Raw genomic sequence first — 22,089 nt, 5'->3', positions numbered from 1 at the left:
TTGCATAGTCTGGTGGGCACACCAGTAAGCCAGGATTCTCACAATGTATTTTGGCACCCTTCCTTGACTCAATTTAACAAATAACATTCTATGATTAACACGACCAAAAGCTTTAGAAGCATCAATAAAACACATAAGAACCAATGAGTTTTGGCCTCTATATTTGTTAATAATTTCCTTTAAGGCATATATACATAAGTGAGTGCCATGTTTAGCTTTAAAACCAAACTGGTTATCTGTGGAGTTGATAAATTCATGCACCTTATCCAGCAGGATTTTTTCTAGGACTTTTGACAGTATGCTGGCTAGAGCCATAGGCCTGTAGTTATCTAGAGTGCATATTTTACCAGCCTTAATGACTGGCACTAACAGTACAGACAACATTGAGTCTGGCAACAAGTCATGGCTTATAAAGCCAGTAAAACAAATAGCAAGGAGAGGAGCTATCTTTGGACTGGCATATTTGATGTGTTCAGCAGTAATATGAGCTAAACCACTTGCTTTGTTAACAGAAAGCTTGTTTATAGCTTGGTACACCTCGTGTGACTTGATCACCACTGAAACATCACTCTCAATATTGCCCACCTTATTGAAGTCAGTAACAAGAGCTGTGATATCTTCGGTGAATTTTGAAACGTTAATATGAGTGGGAGATGATCTAGGTCAAGTATTGAACGATTTCAAATGTCACAGAGTTGTGAATAACTGAATGTTCAGTATTCATCCTGAAAGTTGATCCATCAATTACTGTCTCTGTAACTAGAAGTTTCAAATGCAGAAAACGAAGAAAAGTCTATTCTGATAGGATTTCACGGAGCACATGTTCAAGCACTTCTAATACACTTGAATTTAAAATCCAACTTCATTAATGAAAAGGTTAATCCCCGCCATGTAGACTAGTGTCTTATTTGTCCCATAAATTATCAAATGTAAAACATTACATTGTTGTCGGAAGTGCCAACACACCGCCGTCCATCCATCCATCTATACCCGCTTATCCTATTCAGGGTCGCGGGGAGGCTGGAGCCTATCCCTACATGAAATTGCCTACATGATCAGTTAACTGCCTCTTTTCAAGTTGATCGTTGCAAATGAAAGGTAAACACTGAGGCAAATTTGTCATTTGTGATATTGGGCTATACAAATAAAAGTGACTTGACTTACACACATTTAATTGTTTTGTGTTCAGAGCGACCTGTGCTAGTTATGATATTTCCGTGATGCCATTCGGCAGGGTCAATGGGAAATACTGCAGGAGGTGGCGTATTGCTACCGACGGAGACGTCGCTAATGTTAGCAAGCAAGATGATGCGAACACTACTTGGACAAATGGGACACCGGCAATCTTTCTTTCCTTTTGTCGCGGCTCCGTTTTTCCCGCGAATGGGACTCCACATGCAGATGTTCGTCCGAAGCAAAGGCAAGATAGTCTGGTTAGAGGGGACAACTAGCATCCATATACATTGTCCCGCAGTAATTACTAGCTTCGGTTATCTAGCCTAGCGTAATATCAATTGTTGCTACATTGGATGTTTGTCAGACATGCACCGAAATCCTGTCCTTCAGAAACATGATTTCTTTTTCTGTTTTTATTCTTTTTTTTAAAATGTTTTGCTCCAGTCCCGTTTAAGTAGTTAGTATGGTACGATGGCTGGGATAAAACCGCCGTCACTAGCTGACACATTTACCTTGTAGTCTGCGTAAACAGAGAATGGTGGCCATGTTGGTTTTGCCCCAGAAATGGAAGCGTTACCATAGTTACGGACAGATTATTTCTCGGCAATTCAAAGTTTTGTGTTGAATAAATATCATATCGACAATTTCTTTCCACTGTTGGTATTTACATTCAGGATAATCTTGTAATTTTTTATTTTTTTGAGTTGCCAAATGCATGATTGATTTTATGTTCGAGATTCGAGCAAGTGTGTCTGCAGACCGGAGACTGTCAGAGGGGCGGGGTAACTGTCAATCACTTAAATTGGCCAATCAGAGGCTTACAATCCTCTGTCCGTCAAAACCATTTCACGGTTGTTGAATTAAGGGTTAGGGGTTGGGACGCGTGTCGACACGCCCACACTCTAGCGTCAAATTTCTGCAGCTACACGTCTGCAGCGACGGATATGGTTGGCTCTCAAACAGCAGCGCGGGAAAGAGCACACAAGCAAGTCATACTGGGAAAGGAGTCACTGGAAAAGATATCGCCATTGTCGTGTTTTTGTAATTACCCGACTACAAAGTTGTTCAGTAGATTTAGAATATCCTTTTTTTTTGCATTTTCATTCACTTTCTCAACATGCCATCGCTAGAAGTTACAGATGCTTCCACTGTTTCTCCGCTGAAGAGGAGAAACACTGAATTGCCTGCAGAAGACGCCCGACCTGTTCTTAAATTTGCAAAACTTTCCGAGCGTGCCACCGCTCCCACAAGAGGTTCAGCTAAAGCTGCAGGCTATGACCTATACAGGTTTGTGAAAGTTGAAATTCAAGCAAGTTACAGCATGCAAAGTACGTTTTTGTGGGCTCAAATGAGCCTTTAGACTCGAAGGAATGACTGAATGACGATTTATTGACTTTTCAACGTTTCTGATATATATATATATATATATATATATATATATATATATATATATATACATACACACACACACACACACACATATAAGAGTGACGTGAATATATGACTGACATTCGATGGGCAAATGTTTTCACGTCAGTAGGTTTGAAACGCATCTGAGGAAGGCCTCAATATATATATCAAAAGAAGGTTTACATATCTATCAGTTGTCTTTATGCATGCTCAATAATCCAGGTAAGAAAATCAGTTTGACTCATTTCGGCGATGAACCGATTCAACTTTCTGTGATATCTCAATTAATTGCTTCCTTTTTCAATCTACGAAGTGCTTATGATTACGTCATTGGAGCTATGGATAAGGCCATCGTGAAGACAGACATCCAGATCGCGGTGCCGTCTGGCCACTATGGGAGAGTGGGTGAGTGTTTGTTGCACCAAACCATGTTAGCTTGCTCTTGGAAATTGCATATTAATTCCCTCCAGTTTAAACTTTCTTGCAGTTCACTGTGGGTTTTTTTTAATTTCTTGCAGTTCACTGTGTTTCTAAGAGTTGTGTGGACTGTTTAAAAACGTAGCTTTGTCATAAAGTTCGAGTATTTTACCAGTGATCAACATTAAAGCCGATGCAGAGCAAGCAATTTAATGTCTTTTCTCATTATTCCATCTCAGCACCTAGATCTGGACTGGCAGCAAAACATTTCATTGATGTTGGCGGTGAGTTATACACAGCTTATGTATTTGACTGCAATGAGAATCTATGTGAACGGCTTCCTGTAATACGCCATGTTTGCCCAACCATTTCAACCATTTCTTTTTTTCTCAGCTGGAGTTGTAGATGAGGACTACAGAGGGAATGTAGGAGTTGTGCTTTTCAACTTCAGTAAGGAACCCTTTGAAGGTGAGATGTAGCATCACTGTCCATTTAGTACTTTTTCCATGGAATCTAATGGGAAATAAAATAACGCAGAGAAGCAGCTACTCATTCATTTTTTTAACTGTCTTGGAGGAATGTGATCCTTTTAAGGCTAGTTTGATAATGCATTTTTTTTTAATTAAGCCATGTATCAAGATTGAAATGGTTGTGTGAAAATCTCATTCATCATCAATCATAATCCACTTAACAGTTACATTAGGAATTGAAGCGCATAATAAATGTTAACATAGGTGAATGTGAATGCATTGTCAAGATCCCCATGGTTGCCTGAATTTGGGATAGTTCATACCAACAGTGGCTGCAGTTTTAACTGATGATTTAAAGTGGCCACAAATGCCCTTCAAATGGAAGGTGGCTGGATTTGAGAAGTTATTTTCTTTTCATATCTAAAGTAATCAGTCCAAAACTGGAAATATGCTTTTCCTTACAAACACTTTTGGAGGCCATTGTATGTATGTCAAGCAAACTAGATAATCTGTCTGCTCTAGTTGTGTTTAAGAAGACAACTGGTGCAAACTGATAACTGAGCTTTATCTTGTATCTCTGTTCCCTCGTCTGCCAGTGAAAAAAGGTGACCGAGTGGCTCAGCTAGTGTGTGAGAAGATCTGCTACCCAGATCTTGTGGAGCTTCAGGTAACATGCTCTCCAACACCTCTTCACTCCCATTATCAAACAGTGGTCCGATGCACCGCTACCAGATGCACACAATATACACATAACTTGGGAAAACGTATTTTTCCAGCCACTGTTAAAAGCATGTCAGTGGATTTCTTTCACTACTACAGTTTTCTACTACAGACTTCTTTTTCCTTTTTATTTGTGTCAGACGCTGGATGAAACAGAACGTGGAGCTGGAGGTTTTGGCTCAACTGGACGCAACTGAAAATGCCGAATATTTTTGCTATTCAGATGAGTAGAGCTGTAAAAAATTAAATATACTTTGGCTGTTGAATAAATAAAGTTTTTCTAATTTTTATTTCATTTTTATACTTGCGTCACCACTTGTGAAAGGTAATTTCTAGTTGTCTTGACATGTAAATAAAAATAAACAGGTCTTCCGTATATCCACACGGGGGCACTGTGAGACAAGGATAACATCTCTAGTCTCTTATGTTCTCTGAATTTTTTTTTTTTTATACTCAATTGGTTTGACTTGGTTTCCTCTTAACTGGAAGGAAAAAAAACACCTATCCAAGATAAGGGCAGGCATTTTCAAACTTTTTCAGAAGACTGATGAAGATGGGAGAAAGTACAGCAGTAAGTACATATACACCAAAAATATGTTTTTTTTTATTGTGAATTTACAACTAAACCCTCACTGATGTGAACAGGGAACACAGACAGGTGTCTAAGGTTGGTCCGTGGCGATGCAGCACTGATTGTACTTGTGAGAGAATGTATGGCCATGAAGACCTCAGTGCATAATCATGAAGGCCCAGGTTTGGCATCATCACAATGTGTGTTGTGTGTGTGTGTGTGCAGGTGTGTATATGTATACACAGTTTACAAAGGAAGTAGTTGGTCATTATAAGCACCGTTACAAACCCCTCCATTAAAAGGGTTCCTCTAGTTTACAAATGCTTCATAGATTAAAAGTGGCATTGATTATTACAGTATAAACACACTTAATTTACATGTAGTATAGAGGAGAGCAGACAAGGTATGAAGCTAACTGTTTTGTTGCAAAGACATGAAATCTTAAGAATGGCTGATGGGATTGCATTTTGTTGACTACTGAGTTTTGTAGAGTAGCACAGTGCATTCAGAAGTCTATGTGGTTGTGTTGCTAGCACCAGTAAATATGAAATATTCTAGTCAGTAGGAAAGATGGAAAAGAATAGTTTAAATATGCAGAAGGAGTCATTTAAGCTCAAGACATGGCTACATCTCAATAGTACATAGTGTGTTCCTTTCCTCTCCTAACATTCCCTATTCCTCCTCTTCATCTCCACACCAACAAACTATAAACTGGGGGGAGAAGAAACCTGATATTTACTTTCACATATCCAGTTTTATTCAGTCATTTACCTGAGGGGAGGAAATGAGTCACTTCAAACTATTGGAACTCGCCGCTTTCTTCCACCTAAGCTGAGCATTGAAACACTCAGCTATTAGAGCCTTCTGCAGTCCATGTGCCCTTCAAAGTGGTGCCTGATTCCACATATCATCATACAAAACTAAACCCTACTCTTCCAAAACTTAGTCACACTCTCCAAAGCACTCTACACACAGCTGAAGTTGTTTGTCAGGGCATTATATTCTTCATTTGACCATATCTTTCACACAGCCAGATTCAGCTGGCATTTTAAACAAAAGCCATGAAAGATTGTATCTATGATATGTAGAATCATCTTTGGGAATCAAATGATGCAGTCCCCCATTCCTCCCTTGTCTCTTTGGTGGCAAGCCCCTCTTGCTATTGGGAGCAGGAAGAAGTTGCCCCTAACTGCTGACCCAGAGTCAGAGATTCCTCTCCCCTCCTAATGGTTCAGGTTTAACCTTTCAGGGGAGTTTGAGGCTGACAATGGATTAGCAGCTGCAGGTAACATCTGCCTGTCTCAGTCCTGTGGTGGTTAATGGAGGATGATCTGCACCCTCATCTTTAGAATGTCACCCAGCTGTCCTGTGAGGTAGTCTTTGTCATGTCTGTCCTCCAGCTCAGCCAGCTCCTTCGTCTTGTAGAGGGGTACGCTGACGATCTGAAGGTCGTAGGCTCCCGGGGGAAGGGCCTTCTTCTTAGCCAGATGCAGGTAGCTTAAACCCTCTCTCTGGTTGATCTTGAAGTAACCTTCTTCATTTCCATAGTTGATAGTGTACCGCACATGGTCATTTAGGGTGGACAAGGCAGGAGTGAACTCCAGAATGTGGTCGCGGTTGCTTAAGTCACTGATGTTCAGGTGGAATAGCAGGGGATCTTCAATATCCACACTGGCCAGGCTGACCTCCTGCTCAGCCAAGCCAGGATACAGAAAAGACATGCGGATGGGCTGTGATTAGTCAAAACTAAAAACATGTGGCTGATATACAGACAGACATACCGGGAGGCAGTTAAGAATATGGTCGGAGAGATTACCTGTATGTCACCGTGAGGGTCCTCCAGTGTTGTGTTGGTGCTGCGACGTTGGCGTCCCTTCTTGGGGTAGCCGTTGAGTTTACATTCGTAGCAGGCCTCAGGAGATAGAGAGTTGTCATCTGTCTCTCCTCCCTGTCCACCACTACCAAAGCCCACACCCGAGATGCAGTGCCTGAAACATGTACACCCATCATTAGCTAAGTGTATCTTAGTCCACTACACATGCTCCCACACAAACAGACACCCCACACACACGCTCATGTACCCTTGTCCTGCACGGAAGTATCCAGGTGGGCAGCCACAGAGGTATCCCCCATCAGTATTTGAGCAGCCATAGTTGCAGGGGTTTTGGCTGGTGGAGCACTCGTTGATGTCTGAACAACCTCCACTGGTCTGCTCATAGTTGAAGCCAGTAGGGCAAAGGCAGCGGAAGCTCCCTAGGGTGTTATGGCAAGATGCTCCCCCACAGATCTGGCTGTTCTGACATTCATTCTCATCTGGGTCACAGGACATCATGAGGAAGTAAACAAATGGGAGTTGTTTTAGTTAGAAGATACAAACAATACCGGGAAATTATGCGACAAGTGTCAGAAATATGTGGCGATATCATGAGAGAAAACAGTGATTTTATTTGCAAAAGGTCATCTGCACTGTTGTAGCCTGTCTTGTGAACACTGAACAGACTGTATGTTTCCCTCTCTCCATCTTTCAGTTATCTTTCTGTTAAATAAACTAACCACTTTAAATAAGTAGAATAGGGACTGTCAGCATATGGGTTGGAGAGTTAGCTTAAAAAAAACCCCAACATTTTCTTTTCTTTCAAGCTTATCAAAGCAAGGAAAAGGTCTCCCAGACAAGTGGGTGGGGCATGGGGGTATTAGCTGAGCAAAAGGGCATGTGTGAGAGAGCAAGTCAGTAGTATCACTCACCCACACACTGATTCCACTGGTAGTGCTGCAGGTATCCTTGTGGACAGCTGCACCTGTATCCTCCTACCAGGTTCTGACAGCCATGCTGACACCTGTGGTTGCCATCACACTCATCCATATCTGTCAGGGACACACATACAAATGTTAAGCTATTGTTAATCACCTTCTCCAATGTGTTAGTCGGCATATGTGGAGTGTACTACAAATTTTGATACTGACCTTCACAGCTTTGTCCAGTATTATCTAGTGAGAATCCTCGCTGACAGTCACAGTTGAAACTTCCTGGACTGTTCTGACAGACACCATTGGAACCACAGAGGTTGGGGTCTGTAGCACATTCATTATTGTCTAGACAGACAGGGAGTAAGGCTTAAGTTAGTCATCTATTGGTGGGTCGGTCAATCTGTGGCTCATGAAGCTCAAAACACAGCAAAGTCCCTTGTGCATGACAAAGCAGGGCTTGATCCTAGCCTTTAGTATTATAAATTGAGAATTATTATAACGCCTGACTTAGCTGGCTGAAAACATTTCTTTCAAAAAGTTTAAGCTTGGTTGATAACTTACATGCAGAAGGATGAGAGGGTCATACAGCTATACAAACTTATGCCTGTTGGCTGATGAAACTACTCTCTGGGGCACTTTGTAGGCTGAGTGACTTGCTCTGGAGCACATCAGTATGAGTTACTACGAAAAATTTGAACAGGTGCTCCTCCTCTAATGAATATATCAGCCAAGTGTTCAGGCTACTTCCATCCTGAACAAAGCCAATACACCACAACTTGCCGCCTCGTGCTACTCCACACAAGAGAATAAGGGTTTCTCTAGTATGATTCGATGAGAGGTCAGGGGAACTGCCTTGTGGTCTGTGTAAAAAGCTTGTGGTAGCCATGGAAATCCACTGCGATGTTCCATAACAAGACATCACTAAGCTGCTATGACTACAAATCAGTCAAGCCTAATAAGATCAGTGTGATATCAGCCTGAGTCCATTAACTCGAAAAGAGTGGATTAGTGATGAGTTAGACATAGGGCCCTGTAGGTCCTTTTATGAGCTAGAATGGAAGATATTATAAAGGGATTACATTATAAGAGACAGTGCAGAATTCCCCGTGCATCAGGAAGGGCTAGCAGGATGCACTGAGTTTCCATTAATCTAAATACCATGTTTGACAGAATTATAGGTTTATAACGAATGTTATCTGTTATGAGGAATGTGTAAGTGTGTCTCTATTTTGTGTGTGTGTGTGTGTGTGTCTTACCGATGCAGGCAGTATGATGCTGGGTGAAGCCAGGAGGGCATTTGCAGGTGAACCCACCAATGGTATTTACACACAAGAACTGACAGTTATGTTGCTTGGTTGAACACTCATCCAGATCTGAAAATGAAATAATTGAAAAGTATAGTATCAGTTTACATATACAGTTACAATTAGTTAATACAGTGCAACAGTATAGACCCAACCATCAAGTTAATATTGTGCAGAGTGTGTGGAATATTGTGGTCAGGGCTGTCTCAGACCAGTGCATGAACTACTGTACGGGTTCTGCACTTTTCTGAGTCAAATTCCAGTCCTTCTACAGTCACTGACCTACAAATGAACTACCATTCAACCAGACACCGGATATATGGCAGGGGAAGAGAAGGGGGTGCTTACAGGGGTGAACTTCTGAAGTGGTAAATAAAGATAAGGGCCTTCAAAAAATGAACACCATTCATTAGCACACTTGTTTAGACTCACAAACAAACTGGATAAACAGAGGGACAGCCAGATACACCATGTCACATGCCTTGAACATTCATATGCACACAGGCACACACACAGAAACATACACGCCAGTCAGTATCCTGGGACAGTAAGCAGAACACTGGCAGAGGGCCCGGCTCCTCCACCACCACTGCGACTCTAACCTGGAAACTAAGTAAAGAGGAAATGCTGCGTGCCACTGAACTCGACTGATCTGAGCAGCTCTGGATCGAGCCTTTATTTATGAGGCTGAAGCTATTGTGGGGTATTTTGGAATATTCAGACATTTAGCTTGGCTGTGTGTGTGTGTGCGTGTGTGTGTGTGCGCATGACTGCATACGTGTCTGTGTGCTTGACTGTCAGCCAGTGCTGATGCACATGTATGTGTGCATGTGCGTGTGCATGATTTTCACCTCGGCAGCTCTTTCCATCTTCTTGTAGGATGTATCCGCGTGGGCAGGAGCAAAGGTAGCCTCCCTCTGTATTCTTACAGATGAAATTACAAGGTTTGGGTGCCTGGATGCACTCATCCACATCTAGAGAGAGATGGGGAGGGGGGGACAGAAGGAGAGGGAGAGAAACAGAGAGAGCCAGAGGGAGTGGGAGAGAGAAAGCTTGATCTCAAGGCCAGAAATTCCTCAAGGGGAGATGAGACAGACAGACCTGGACTGTGTTTTTAAGCGTAGCGTATAGGCAGTCCACCCACGTCGTTTCAACACTTTACTAGTCAGTGGGAATGAAAAATGGGGGCAAGCATAGTAGCAACCCAACCCATTAAGTAGGTGCTGGAGATGTAATTGAACCTTACCCACACATAGAGTGCCAGTGATGTCAGTGGTGTAGCCAGTTTTGCAGATGCAACTGTAGGAGCCCAAAGTGTTGATACACTGGCCATTTTTACACAGGTTCCCCATTACTCGACACTCATCGATATCTGGATAAACAGGAAAAAGTTGCGTTCAGCTTGGTGCGTACCAACTAGAAAACAACAATTTAATTTCCTGCCAAAACCCAAGTTTAACATTATGCTGTGGCCTAATTCTTTCTTGCTTTATGGAAGTATTTTTTCAATGCATTTAGTTGTGGACTGTTGAGATGTATGCATCTCGCCTTTTAATCCTTTTTTTTTTTTTACTGGAAAATTCTACTGAGATCTAGGTTATTTTCACAAGATACCTCGGCCATCAGTGGTGTACCCAGGGCCCAAGGGACACATCTTCTTGTACTGGGTGGTCCCGGGTAAGGGGCAGAGCTCGCAGTTCGTACCCCAGCCCCTGCCTCCATCGCAGCAACACTCTGACTTGGTCACCAAGTTCCTGTTGCTCGATGTCATTTGACACAGAGTTGTCAGTACCTCCGTAAAGCAGAAGCCCTCACGGTTATCTAGAAGGGACGGGAGAGAAAAGGGAACGGAGGGAGGGAAAGAGCATGCATGTGAGTGTGTGTGAGTATGTGAAAGAGAGAGACGGGAAGGAAAAAAGATAGCGAGACGGTCGGACAGATAGGCTTGTTGAGGCAAAGGTGAAGGACCAAAGGAAAAAAAAATTGCTGAGGATGGTAATCCGCTCAGAGGTTCTTAACACTAGAACAACCAAGGCCTTCATTTTGACGGTTTTGGATTTTCAAAGTTTAATAACTGTAAAAAAATAAAAATACAGACCTGCAACTCCCTGAATGTTCCTAAAATTGCATATATTTGCATTAAAATGAGTTTTAGATCAATTACACAAAAAAAAGTTATGATAAGATCTACCTAAACGACTATGAGCGGTCAAAAAGACGGCTCGTAATTGGCACGTCATCATGCATGCCACTATTTATGACGTGTGTTGGTCGCGTCATTTCCTTCGTGAAGTTCATAATAGTCTAAACTTGATTTTTGATTATTGCCAACATGTCTGGGTACAGCTGCCATTTCAGACGCACCATTACTACCACCGAGGCATTGCAGTATTTACAGGCATTGGACAGCGGCCCTTTTAAATTGTTTGAAAAATAGTATTAAAGTTGTTAAAATGTTAATTTTGGTGTCAGTCGTTTCTTTATAGACATACTAACATATGCAATGCATTAATATCTCAACTGGGTATTTATCTTGACAGAATAAAGAGTGTAAAAACTGTGGGCAGTCATTTTGATAGCCCATGGTCGTTCTAGTAGTTTTTAAGTTTTGGTTGTTGTTTGGGACTGTTTCAATGGTTATTTTCAATTCTTTTTCTTTTTTTTTTACATTTCACGTTTTATAGGCCTTGTTACGTTTGTTAGGTTAGCAATATGTGTTTTCCGTTTTGTTTTTCAGGTAATATTTTTACTTTTTCAATTTTGCTATTCAAGTTTGACCATGTCTCTCTGAAGTTTAAATTGTTTAAAAATAGTATTATAGTTGTTAAAACCATAATTTTGGCGTCAGTCATTTCCTAACAGACATACTAACATATGCAATGCATTGATATCTCAATTGGGTCTTTATCTTGACAGAATGTAGAGTTTAAAAACCTGCAGTCATTTTGACCGCCTATGGTCATTTTAGGTAGGAGTGAAATCCCAATTGTTCTAGTGTTAAAGTGCTCCTGTCCAATGCGGTTTTCTATCAAGCAGACAAAACCTCCTCGACAGGTGCCAGCCTCAAAGGAGCCACACTCCTCTATCACCAATGTCTGTTTTTGGAGACATATTCAGAATATAGCTCAAAATATACCAAAGTGAAGTTTTCTCTCAGAGTTCAATCCCTCATATCTATTCAGAAGTATATCTTCAGATTAGAGAGAAAGACCATGAAAGATTTAAAAATGTGCCTGTACTTATCTTGACAGTAACACATAGCCATGGCTCTAACTAATGTAATATAATATTACAATAAAAAGAGGTTATGGGAGGCATCAGCTAAATATCATGCAAAATATATTTCCCCTCCATTATTTTGCAGACAGGAAACCCTTCCTAATAGAGCCAGGATCAGCCCAATCGAAGAAGCTGTGAGAACACTGCAGACCCTCATCCGCACAGACACTATGGTCAAAGAAGTTCACCTGAGGTCAGAAAGATAGTGGAAGAGAGCGAGAGAGGAGATAGATGGATAGAATGGTACATACCTATACACTCTGTCTGCGTGGGATTGGAGACAAACCCTTGGTCACATCTACACCGGAAGCTTCCTACTGTGTTCTCACAACGACCATTCTTACAGATGCCAGGCTTGGCTGCACATTCATTCAGATCTACAACACATGGGTAGCATGAAGATAAAATTAAAATGTTGCAAAGTACCTGCTATTATACACAGAAGTTAATCAATCAACAATTTGTAGCTTGTAAGCATGGCATAACATCTGCAATGTTGAATAATGTTGAGCCTCCAGTAGTAATCTCTGACATCAGAAGACTGACTTAGTGCCCATACAGATTTCATTTTTGAAAATTGTGCTCTCTTCATGGGCTTTTCTTTTCCAAGTAGGTTATAGCTACAATCTAAAACCACCAACAATGATGAAATATTGGTGTGTCAGTTTCTTGTGTTATTACTGACACAAAGGTGCATGTTTTGACCGCCAGAAACAATTATTTTAGCAAAGCTGATGCAGTCTTACCAATGCAGCCCTCTCCGTTGGGTTGGCGTGTGTATCCAGGAGAACATATGCACATGTATGTACCAATGAGGTTCTTGCAGGTCATTCCTCTGCTGGCACAATCATCTATACCGTCCTCACACTCATTGTGGTCTAGGGGACAGATGATACGCTTAGAACAAAAAATATGCATGTGTATATGCCAGTACTGTTCATATAATCAAATGACGCAATACAGAGATGTGAAAGAATGTACACACACACACACACACACACACACACACACACACACACACACTCCACAGCACTGGAGTGTAATGTAACAACCTCTCTTTAAGTGAGATCTCTGGTGTTAGGGGCATGCAGTGGGAGAGACGGTGGTCTGTTTGGAGCTGTAATGTAAACAGTGATGCTATGGACACTGACACAACCCCACCGGGCCTTCCCCCCAAACACAGTCATTGCTATAGTTCCCACCTATCTGAGAATGTGGAGGTGTAAACAGTCGCCAGGCCAGTTACAGTTTCCAGAGAAAGCTTTGAGTTCAACTTACACAAAAAGCCACTGAGAGTCTCCCACGGATAGTGTATTATGTAACTTTATGGAGGGGCCATCAGTTTTTTTTTTTCTGAGGTGCTTAGTCTGTGTTCGCCCAAGACAGTCTACAGTGAGAGTTCTGCTCTTAGCTTTGGTACCTTTACACATTCTCTTATCCTCCCGCAGCACGTAGCCTGTTGGACATTTACACTCGTAGGAACCCACGACATTGACGCAGCGGAAGGCACACAGGAGTGGATTCTGGGAACACTCATTTATGTCTGGGGGGGATGCAGCAAACAAGAAGTTAAAGTGGTTTACAGACAGCTATAAACACTAGGTAGTGTTATTGAAAGTGTGGCCAAATTTCACATACCTTCACAGGTCATCATTGGCCCTGGTTCAAAGCCCTCATTACATGCGCATTCGAACGCCCCGATGACATTTGTGCATGTGCCGTTGCCACAAGGGTTGCCAATGTCACACTCGTCAGTGTCTGTAGTGAGACGATAATAACATTGACAATAATAACATTATCCTTCCATTAAAGTGTTGGATGTGGCTTGATGCTGTCATGTGAAGGAGCTGTGTTTATATGTGTGACTCATGGCGATATTGGGGGAGTGAGAAAGCGACTATGGGACTAAGGCAGAATGGAAGGGGAAGGAGGTGAAGAGAAAGTAAAAGACAAGAGGCAGAAATAAAAATGGAGTGTAAACTGGCCTTCACAAGTGACTCCACTGGTGTCCAGTTGGTAGCCCATTGGGCATTCGCAGCGGAAGGATCCGTCTGTGTTGATACACTGGCCATTAACGCAAGGCTCGAGGCGGCACTCATCAATATCTACTCAAAAAACATACACAAGAAGATATACACACATACACACACACACACACACACACACACAGTAAATTACGTATCACATGCCACAACAATGATCTAAGGATGACATGGAGCAGATAGCGAACATACCCACAGGGTCATCATGTATGCCTATTTCATATCCCTCATTAGGACAGAGAAGACGGTAAGCCTCTGAAACACAATGATATGGAATTTATAGACCCATATATCAAACATCATCAACACTGTAAAAAGGCTCAAAAACAGAGTAAATATACATATTCGTGCGTGTGTGTAAGCATCGACCGAAAATCCACTCACCTTCTTCCTTGCTGGGACAGATCTCACAGGGGTCCCCCCAGCCCTGTCCAGGCATGGTTGTACAGCAGCACTGTTCCTTGGAGGTGTTGACGGGCTTAGGAACAAGGCAGCGACCGTTCTCAAACTTTGTATAGCAGTAGTTCATGCGGATGTCTGCGGGTTTAGACACACAGGGGGAGGAGGGAAAGAGAAACAGAGAAAAGGGGGGGGGCAGAGAAAGAGAAAGAAATGGGAGAAGGACAACAGGGTATTTAATTATCCCTAGTCAGTAATTGCAGTTTGCCAGTCTGTCTCTCACTCTCTCTCTTCGCTCTCACTCTTTCTCTGGTTCTGAGTCCTATTTTTCCTCCTGGCTGCAGCACTGGCTTGTAATGAGAAGCATATGGTTGCACTCTCCTGCTAGCACTGGCCTTCGCTTAACTCAACACAAATAAGTTCTCTGACCACCATAGATCACACACACATGCACAGATACCTGGCTCTGAGGCAAAGATCACATACATGAGCACCTGGTGCTGTTAGAGGAATGTCAAGGAGTGTCATGTTTCTTTCCCCCCATGAAACTGATTTGTCAGCCTTTCCGAAAAAGAGATTTATGTGGACTGTGCAAAAATGTGTGTACTATGTGTTTATGCGTGCATGCACCCTTTTATTTCTGTCTTTCTTTCGGCAAAAATTTTAAAAACGGCATAACTATTAATACTGCTCCTAAAGTACAGTGTATGTGAACTGCAACACAAACACAATATGGCCTTTCAAATATTATGCTTTCCTAAGAAGCTGCCATTCAAATGTCTGCACAACGTAACTTTATCTCTGAAATCGGGGACAAAATATGGTACTCAATGAAATCTAATATGAAAAATTAATTTTTATGTTTTGTAATGTATTAGCACTTGTACCTGCCCAGGATATAGAGTACACATGGCATATGCATATGATGTCTCTTTAATTCATCAACAACACCATCTGATGGCAATAACGCAACTTATAACAGCATGATTAACGAGATTCTTAAAATTAGACTTAACAATGTTGTATGCTACACTTAGCCTGAAAATGGCTGCTGTGCTTGATCCTTGGCTGTATTTGTTTTAAATTTAGGTCTCTCCCTCCCTGTTCCCTACATTTCTTGCATGTGCAGAGTAGCTGGAGTCTGTCCGGACCGCCTGGAATTATGACCGGTTTATGATTTGAATTATGATCACTTTGTGATTTGTGTGTTTGTTCAATTGCTACCTATTCTGCAATTTATTTCTTGGTTTGTGTCTGTGTTAATTTGTTTATTCATTGGATGTACCTTAAAATATATGTGTGTGTTATGACAGTAGAGGAATTTTGGGGTTTGGGCGACACTGAAGTCTTCTCCAATCACAATCACAATACAACCACATGTGATTGTATTCAGAGCGGATGTCCAAAGAATTTCCAGGTTTTGTTCCATACTGTATATCTGGAATTCTGCTACAGCAAATAAATAAATAAATAAATAATCTGGGTATTTCTGACACATTTTTAGACCTTATTTCTAACTAATAAAACAAATATAGAGGTTAAAAAAGACTAATTTAAACTTAACTGCTAGAATAGATGATATTAGATAATGTCAACACGGTGTTAATGTCTTACAGTATGGACAAATCACAACAATGTTTCTTTTGGCTTCAATCTGCTTTAAGATCATATTTACGCAGTAAAAAAAATAGATATATTGATTCATCTCCAACAATTTTTTTAATACTACAGTCCAAATATATCAGAAATACAAAAAATAAAACAGCACTTAAATTGCAAGTTTATGAATTCATCAAATGTCTTAGAGGTGTAATTACTTCTATCAGGATTAAACAAGATTTTCTGCACCATCAACAAAATCAGGTCTTTTCTCTGTGGGACAAATTTGATCCCAGCACTGCGAAATCACTGATTTCTATTATCGCCCTGAGCTGATGCTAGCTCTCCACCCAGCTCCCCTTTGTTTGCCTCCATTGCCCAATCCATGCTTTGCTGATTTCTTCCCCTCCTCCCTTCACCCAGCTGCCTGAGAGAAAAGAAAAGTGCGAACTGGAAACCGCCCCACTCAACTGATGATGTCATCATTTCAGTGTTTGGATGGGGAACTCCCTGTTAGGACCTGGGTCTGAAAACTCCCCTGATCCACCCCAAAACGCCACACGTGCACAGATGCACACGTGTCTACATGTACCCTGGGACACACACACACACACACACACACACACACACACACACACACACACACACACACAGACTGAGAAAATGGAAAAGTGATCTGTTCAGAGCCACCCTTGGCCTCACTGAGGTAGCAACGGCAGAACCAGCTGGAACGTGATGTGTTGTCTTGAGAGAGCAGGAAAAGTCCAACATCACAACCTCGCTGCTTATTCTCCACAAGGACTTTCAGGAAGAGTTATAGGCGAGCCAGTATTTATATACCTCCCACCAGCTTGATAACATGAAATACTTTCATAACCAATAATCTCTCTCTCTCTCTCTCTCTCTCGCTTGCTCTCTTTAGATGCAGAACACCTCATGAACCTAATTTCAAAGTTGTTCACTCACAATTTGACATTTAGTCTTATGTTTAGCTGTACCACTTGCATAGATTCAGGCACTTGGGGGGGGGGGGTTGCAACCCCTCCAAAAATGTTTGCGTATATTTAAGTGTGTACATCTGAAAATGTATGCTGTTTTTTGGGGTTTTTTTTTAACCCCCCCCCCCCCCCCCCAATTGTACTTGGCCAATTATCCTACTCCACATCCGGCTTCCCACCCACAGACACGGCCAATTGTATCTGTAGAGACGCCCGACCAAGCCGGAGGTTTCACGGGGATTCGAACCACCGACCCCCGTGTTGGTAGGCAACGGAATAGACCACTACACTACCTGGGCGCCTAATAATTTTTTATTGTCACTGTACATACATACAATGAAATTCATTCTCAACATTTAACCCATCCTCACTACACACACTGGCAGCCATCTACACTAAGAGCAGTGGGCAGCCACAGCGTGGCGCCCGGAGACCAACCCCAGTTCATTGTCATCGTCTTGGTCAGGGGCACAGACAGGAGTATTTACCCTAACATGCATGTCTTTTTGATGGTGGGAGGAAACCGGAGCACCCGGAGGAAACCCACGCAGACACGGGGAGAACATGCAAACTCCACACAGAAAGGACTTGGGGTGGCCTGGGGTTTGAACCCTGGACCTTCTTGCTGTGAGGCAACAGTGCTAACAACTGGGCCACATCTTTTAATGTCTTAACAATCGTAATTGTTGGGAAAGTTGTCAAAACATATTTTTCTGCACCCCCACCACTATTCTCTTTTAATCTCTCCCTTGTATTCTAACACTTGTTATTGACCGCGCAGTTTCATTTGAGGCAGAATTTCACAGAAACAACATCCACAGAGATGCAAGGTAGACATGCCCCATAGTCTTAAATGTGCTCAAACAAATTAACCTTTTGATAAAACTTTTGAAGTTTTTTTCTGGTGTGTCAGCTTTCTTTTCTGGGTTGGTGGTTAGCTAAAAACACAATTCAGATGAGCTAACTTCGGCTCTGTTGAACCACTGGAAAAAAGCATCTGTTTTATGAATCAATTTTAAGCATCCAATTAGGATATTATGTAAATCATGTGGAGTTAGCTACTCAATTGAAACTGTGCAGTCAATAGTAGGCCTACTTCCAAACACCGACTTAAGGCACTGATCCTGTATTGCTCTGTTCACAACAAAGTCACACAACAGTTTTGCTTCATATGTCCTTGCTCTTGCTTACTCACTCTCACACTTACCTAAACATCTGCGTCCTGAGGTAGAGATCTGGAAGCCTTCGGGACATAAGCAGGTGAAGCTTCCTTCGGTGTTGGAGCAGGTGCCAAACGTACAGATCTCGGGTAGCTGGGAGCACTCGTCAATATCTGACAAGGACAGCAACAGAGCATCAACCAATTTTGTCACTCAACACTAAAACACACGAGCTCTAATCTGCAAAACATAATTCAAGAGACTGTACCAGTCACCCATCAATAACAATTACTGTTGATTCCCCATTATAACCAGTGCCAACAGGTCAGAACCCCTGATATCCTCAACACAATTTAGATGCATCCTACAATGCTCTATTGAAACGCAGCTTATTCCACAAACCCTGCCTCTATACTGCTATAATGAAACATACAATTGTCTATCATAACAGCGTCTTGCAGTGACAAAGTCACTGATTGTGTGTTATGACCAAGTGAAGTTTAATAAAATGGAACATAATCCTGCTAATGGGTGATGGGATGATAGCCTGTTATTTCAAATAGCCTCCTTTTCACAATGTCTGCCCACTGCAATGACTGGCTCTTGCTGTTTCTGATGCTGAGAATCTAAGCCTCGTTATCCCTTCCAGGAAAAGAGCGTGAAGCAGGAATGTGTTGAAGTCTGTCGAATATCTCCTCATCAGTCCCACTGTATAAACAATCTAAGTGGTCTGGTCTGGCCTCTCGCCCACATGTGAAAGAGAAGAGAGGAATCAAACAGCAGTGGTGGTGTGGGAGAGATGGAGATGGAGGAGGAATTGGAGGTGGAGTGTTTTAAGTTGTCCTTGTAAAGCTCAGCAAAGCTGGTCTGGGCTACGAGAAGTGTGTGCTTTTTGTCTGTATGTGTGTGTCGTTATCTGCATGTGTCTTTGTGCGATTGCGTGTAAGCGTGCATGCAGGTTTGTGTGTGAACAGGTGTTCTTTGAGTTGCCTAAGGTAATATTTTGGCCTGTGTGAAAATACCTCATTACCTCACAATTTCCAGTGATGTTTTGTATGCTTCGTTGTTGTTTTGCCTGTTTATTGACCATGAAGCAAATGACTGGTTCTCAATAAATGTCTTTAAAAAGACTAAATCAAGTAGGGAAAAACATGAGTCAGGCTCCAGATGCCAGGTTAGACACCAGATTGGAAAATTAGGCTGTTGTGTACCTTCACAAGTCTCCTCATGGAGATAGTATCCAGGTGGACAGATGCACCTGTATGAACCATCCAGATTCACACAGGTCCCTGCACCGCACGTCCCAGGGTTCACAGCACACTCGTTGATATCTGAGAGGAAAAGCACATGAGGAAAACGTCTATCACATTAGGTATTCGTGATGACTAAACAGAGATCAGAAATGTAAAATAAATACATAGAGATGAAATCGCAGGAGCAAGGCAGAGCTCTTACCCACACACAGCCTGCCATCTGCAGTGAGTTCATAGCCTTCGCGGCAGATGCAAAAGAAAGTGCCCAGGGTGTTCACACACTGCCCATTCCTACATAGGCCCCTCTGGGTGGTACACTCGTCAGTGTCTGATCAACGAACAAACATGACAGCAGCGAGTCCATTAACAACAATACCGTCCAAGCTTGCAGACGAATGCATTCTCTCTCACTCTCTCTCCTTCTCTTGCACAAACTGAAAACATGCACACACCTATGCAGTCATTGTTGTGTGAATTCTGAAAGCCGGGGTAGCAGAGGCAGTTGTAGGAGCCCACTGTGTTCTTACAGGTCCCATTGCCACATGGTTGTCTCTCACACTCGTCCACATCTGAAACCACAGGACAGCGTCACCAATTTTTCCAAACATGATTCTCACTGATCATTAGGGCAACAATAACAAACATCAGAATCCCAAATGAAAAAAATTCAACATGATGACCAGAATGAGAAATGAGACCTGTTTTCCCCTCACATTTGGAGGGGGGGGGGAGAGCACAAGAGAGCATGAGAGAGACAGAGAGTGAGAGAGAGAGAGAGAGAGAGAGAGAGAGAGAGAGAGAGAGAGAGAGAGAGAGAGAGAGAGAGAGAGAGAGAGAGAGAGAGAGAGAGAGAGAGAGAGAGAGAGAGAGAGAGAGAGAGAGAGAGAGAGAATGATATACGTACCAATACACATGGACAGATCTGTGGTTGCTTTAAAGCCATTCGGGCAGATACAGCGGTAGCTCCCCAATGTGTCAATGCACTGACCAGGGTTACATATACCAGGATTCTCAATACATTCATTACGGTCTGGAAAGGGAGAGAGACAGTCAGTGGTTATCACACAAAGTCATGCTCAGTGTTTCACCACAAAAAACCCCTCCTGAAACAGACACTACCACTCCTTTCTTGTGTTTGGCAGAGTGACATTCAAAGCAGTTTAAATACACCCAATAAACACCTATACTGGTGGCTTTAAGGTTAATTTTCAGGTTTTTTTCAACACACTAACTGAAAATGATCTCTCAAACGAGTAATGATTTTTTTCTCCAAGCAAAAACTTTTGATTAGCTACTATTCAATAATTATGTGGCATAGAGGATCTACTACTACTACTTTTGGCTGCTCCCATTAGGGGTGGTCACAGCGGATCATCCATTTCCATTTCTTCCTGTCTTCTGCGTCTTCCTCTTTCACACCAGCCACCTGCATGTCCTCCCTCACCACATGCATAAACCTCCTCTTTGGCCTTCCTCTTTCCCTCTTGCCTGACAGCTCCACATTCAGCATCCTTCTCCCAGTATATCCAGCATCTTTCCACCGCACATGTCCAAACCATCTCAATCTTGCCTCTCTTGCTTTGTCTCCAAACCGTCCAACTTTAGCTGTTCCTCTAATATCTACTACTACTACTACTACTACTACTACTACTACTACTTTTGGCTGCTCCCGTTAGGGGTCGCCACAGTAGATAATCTGTTTCCATCTCTTCCTGTCCTCTGTCACGCCAGCCACCTGCATGTCCTTCCTCACCACATCCATAAACCTCCTCTTTGGCCTGTTTCCTCCTTCCTGGCAGCTCCATATTCAGCATCCTTCTCCCAATATACCCAGAATCTCTCCTCCGCACATTTCCAAACCATCTCAATCTTACTTTGTCTCAAAACCATCCAACCTGAGCTATCCCCCTAATATCTACTACTACCACTTTTGGCTGCTCCCATTAGGGGTCACCACAGCGGATCATCTGTTTCCGTCTCTTCCTGTCTTCTGCATCTTCTTCTGTCACACCAGCCACCTGCATGTCCTCCCTCACCACATCCATAAACCTCCTCTTTGGACTTCCTCTTGTCCTCTTGCCTGGCAGCTCCATATTCAGCATTCTTCTCCCAATATATCCAGTATCTCTCCTCTGCACATGTCCAAACCATCTCAATCTTGCCTCTCTTGCTTTGTCTCCAAATCGTCCAACCTGAGCTGTCCCTCTAATATCCTCATTACTTGTTCCTAATCCTGTCCTTATGTGGCAGAGGATAAAATCGTATAAAATATTGTTCACATAAAATATTTATCTATACGTTTGTGTTTTTTATTTTTTAGGAATTCTTCATAATGTGCTTGGCACCTCTTGATCACTGTAAAGCACTGTGTTTCATTGCCTATTGCTCAAATTTCCCATCGTGAAACTTCATATTTAATCACACAAGGACTGCCACTCAGTGAGTCCAGCCATATTTCTCTCACCACCATTTTAGCCTTACTGGAGGCAGACTGTTTCATTTTGTTTTGTTTTTTGTTTTTTTTTCAGCTGGCATAAATTCCT

The 22,089-nt window shown here is 42.3% G+C and overlaps 2 protein-coding genes across 3 annotated transcripts in view; one reads left to right on the top strand and one right to left on the bottom strand.

The window, feature by feature from the left end:
* The first annotated feature begins 1,283 nt into the window (after nucleotides 1-1,283).
* Nucleotides 1,284-4,602, top strand: dut (deoxyuridine triphosphatase). Of its 2 annotated transcripts, XM_056278866.1 has the most exons (7): nucleotides 1,284-1,420; nucleotides 2,307-2,463; nucleotides 2,900-2,991; nucleotides 3,243-3,287; nucleotides 3,397-3,471; nucleotides 4,070-4,140; nucleotides 4,334-4,600. In XM_056278866.1, the coding sequence occupies exons 1-7, from the start codon at nucleotides 1,291-1,293 to the stop codon at nucleotides 4,388-4,390; spliced, it is 627 nt and encodes a 208-aa protein (XP_056134841.1). In that variant the 5' UTR covers nucleotides 1,284-1,290; the 3' UTR covers nucleotides 4,391-4,600. The 2 variants fall into 2 exon arrangements, with proteins under 2 accessions (XP_056134841.1, XP_056134842.1); XM_056278867.1 differs by lacking the exon at nucleotides 1,284-1,420 and having other exon boundaries at nucleotides 1,984-2,463; nucleotides 4,334-4,602.
* A 1,235-nt stretch (nucleotides 4,603-5,837) lies between these two features.
* LOC130111624 (fibrillin-1-like) overlaps nucleotides 5,838-22,089 on the bottom strand; it is a 63,687-nt gene continuing 47,435 nt past the window's right edge. The window contains exons 40-60 of the mRNA XM_056278864.1: nucleotides 20,451-20,576; nucleotides 19,999-20,115; nucleotides 19,749-19,874; nucleotides 19,505-19,624; nucleotides 18,341-18,466; nucleotides 14,522-14,674; nucleotides 14,330-14,392; nucleotides 14,081-14,200; nucleotides 13,734-13,853; nucleotides 13,516-13,638; nucleotides 12,842-12,973; nucleotides 12,347-12,472; nucleotides 10,431-10,637; nucleotides 10,063-10,188; nucleotides 9,668-9,790; nucleotides 8,769-8,885; nucleotides 7,729-7,857; nucleotides 7,510-7,629; nucleotides 6,846-7,077; nucleotides 6,581-6,752; nucleotides 5,838-6,452 (exon numbers count right to left, since the gene is read on the bottom strand). Coding sequence (XP_056134839.1) covers nucleotides 6,081-6,452; nucleotides 6,581-6,752; nucleotides 6,846-7,077; nucleotides 7,510-7,629; nucleotides 7,729-7,857; nucleotides 8,769-8,885; nucleotides 9,668-9,790; nucleotides 10,063-10,188; nucleotides 10,431-10,637; nucleotides 12,347-12,472; nucleotides 12,842-12,973; nucleotides 13,516-13,638; nucleotides 13,734-13,853; nucleotides 14,081-14,200; nucleotides 14,330-14,392; nucleotides 14,522-14,674; nucleotides 18,341-18,466; nucleotides 19,505-19,624; nucleotides 19,749-19,874; nucleotides 19,999-20,115; nucleotides 20,451-20,576 — 3,050 coding nt within the window. The 3' untranslated portion in view covers nucleotides 5,838-6,080. The remainder of the gene's footprint in view (nucleotides 6,453-6,580; nucleotides 6,753-6,845; nucleotides 7,078-7,509; nucleotides 7,630-7,728; nucleotides 7,858-8,768; nucleotides 8,886-9,667; nucleotides 9,791-10,062; nucleotides 10,189-10,430; nucleotides 10,638-12,346; nucleotides 12,473-12,841; nucleotides 12,974-13,515; nucleotides 13,639-13,733; nucleotides 13,854-14,080; nucleotides 14,201-14,329; nucleotides 14,393-14,521; nucleotides 14,675-18,340; nucleotides 18,467-19,504; nucleotides 19,625-19,748; nucleotides 19,875-19,998; nucleotides 20,116-20,450; nucleotides 20,577-22,089) is intronic.

This window comes from Lampris incognitus, chromosome 4, assembly GCF_029633865.1.
Source record: "Lampris incognitus isolate fLamInc1 chromosome 4, fLamInc1.hap2, whole genome shotgun sequence".
Classification (NCBI taxonomy): domain Eukaryota; kingdom Metazoa; phylum Chordata; class Actinopteri; order Lampriformes; family Lampridae; genus Lampris; species Lampris incognitus.
This window is presented reverse-complemented; position numbering and strand designations above follow the sequence as displayed.

Excerpts from the sequence above, each read along its gene's own strand:
- dut (XM_056278866.1), top strand. The coding sequence starts at position 1,291 with ATGTTAGCAAGCAAGATGATGCGAACACTACTTGGACAAATGGGACAC. Across the intron at positions 2,464-2,899 it reads GCAGGCTATGACCTATACAG|TGCTTATGATTACGTCATTG; the intron begins GTTTGTGAAAGT and ends CAATCTACGAAG. Across the intron at positions 3,288-3,396 it reads ACATTTCATTGATGTTGGCG|CTGGAGTTGTAGATGAGGAC; the intron begins GTGAGTTATACA and ends TTTTTTTCTCAG.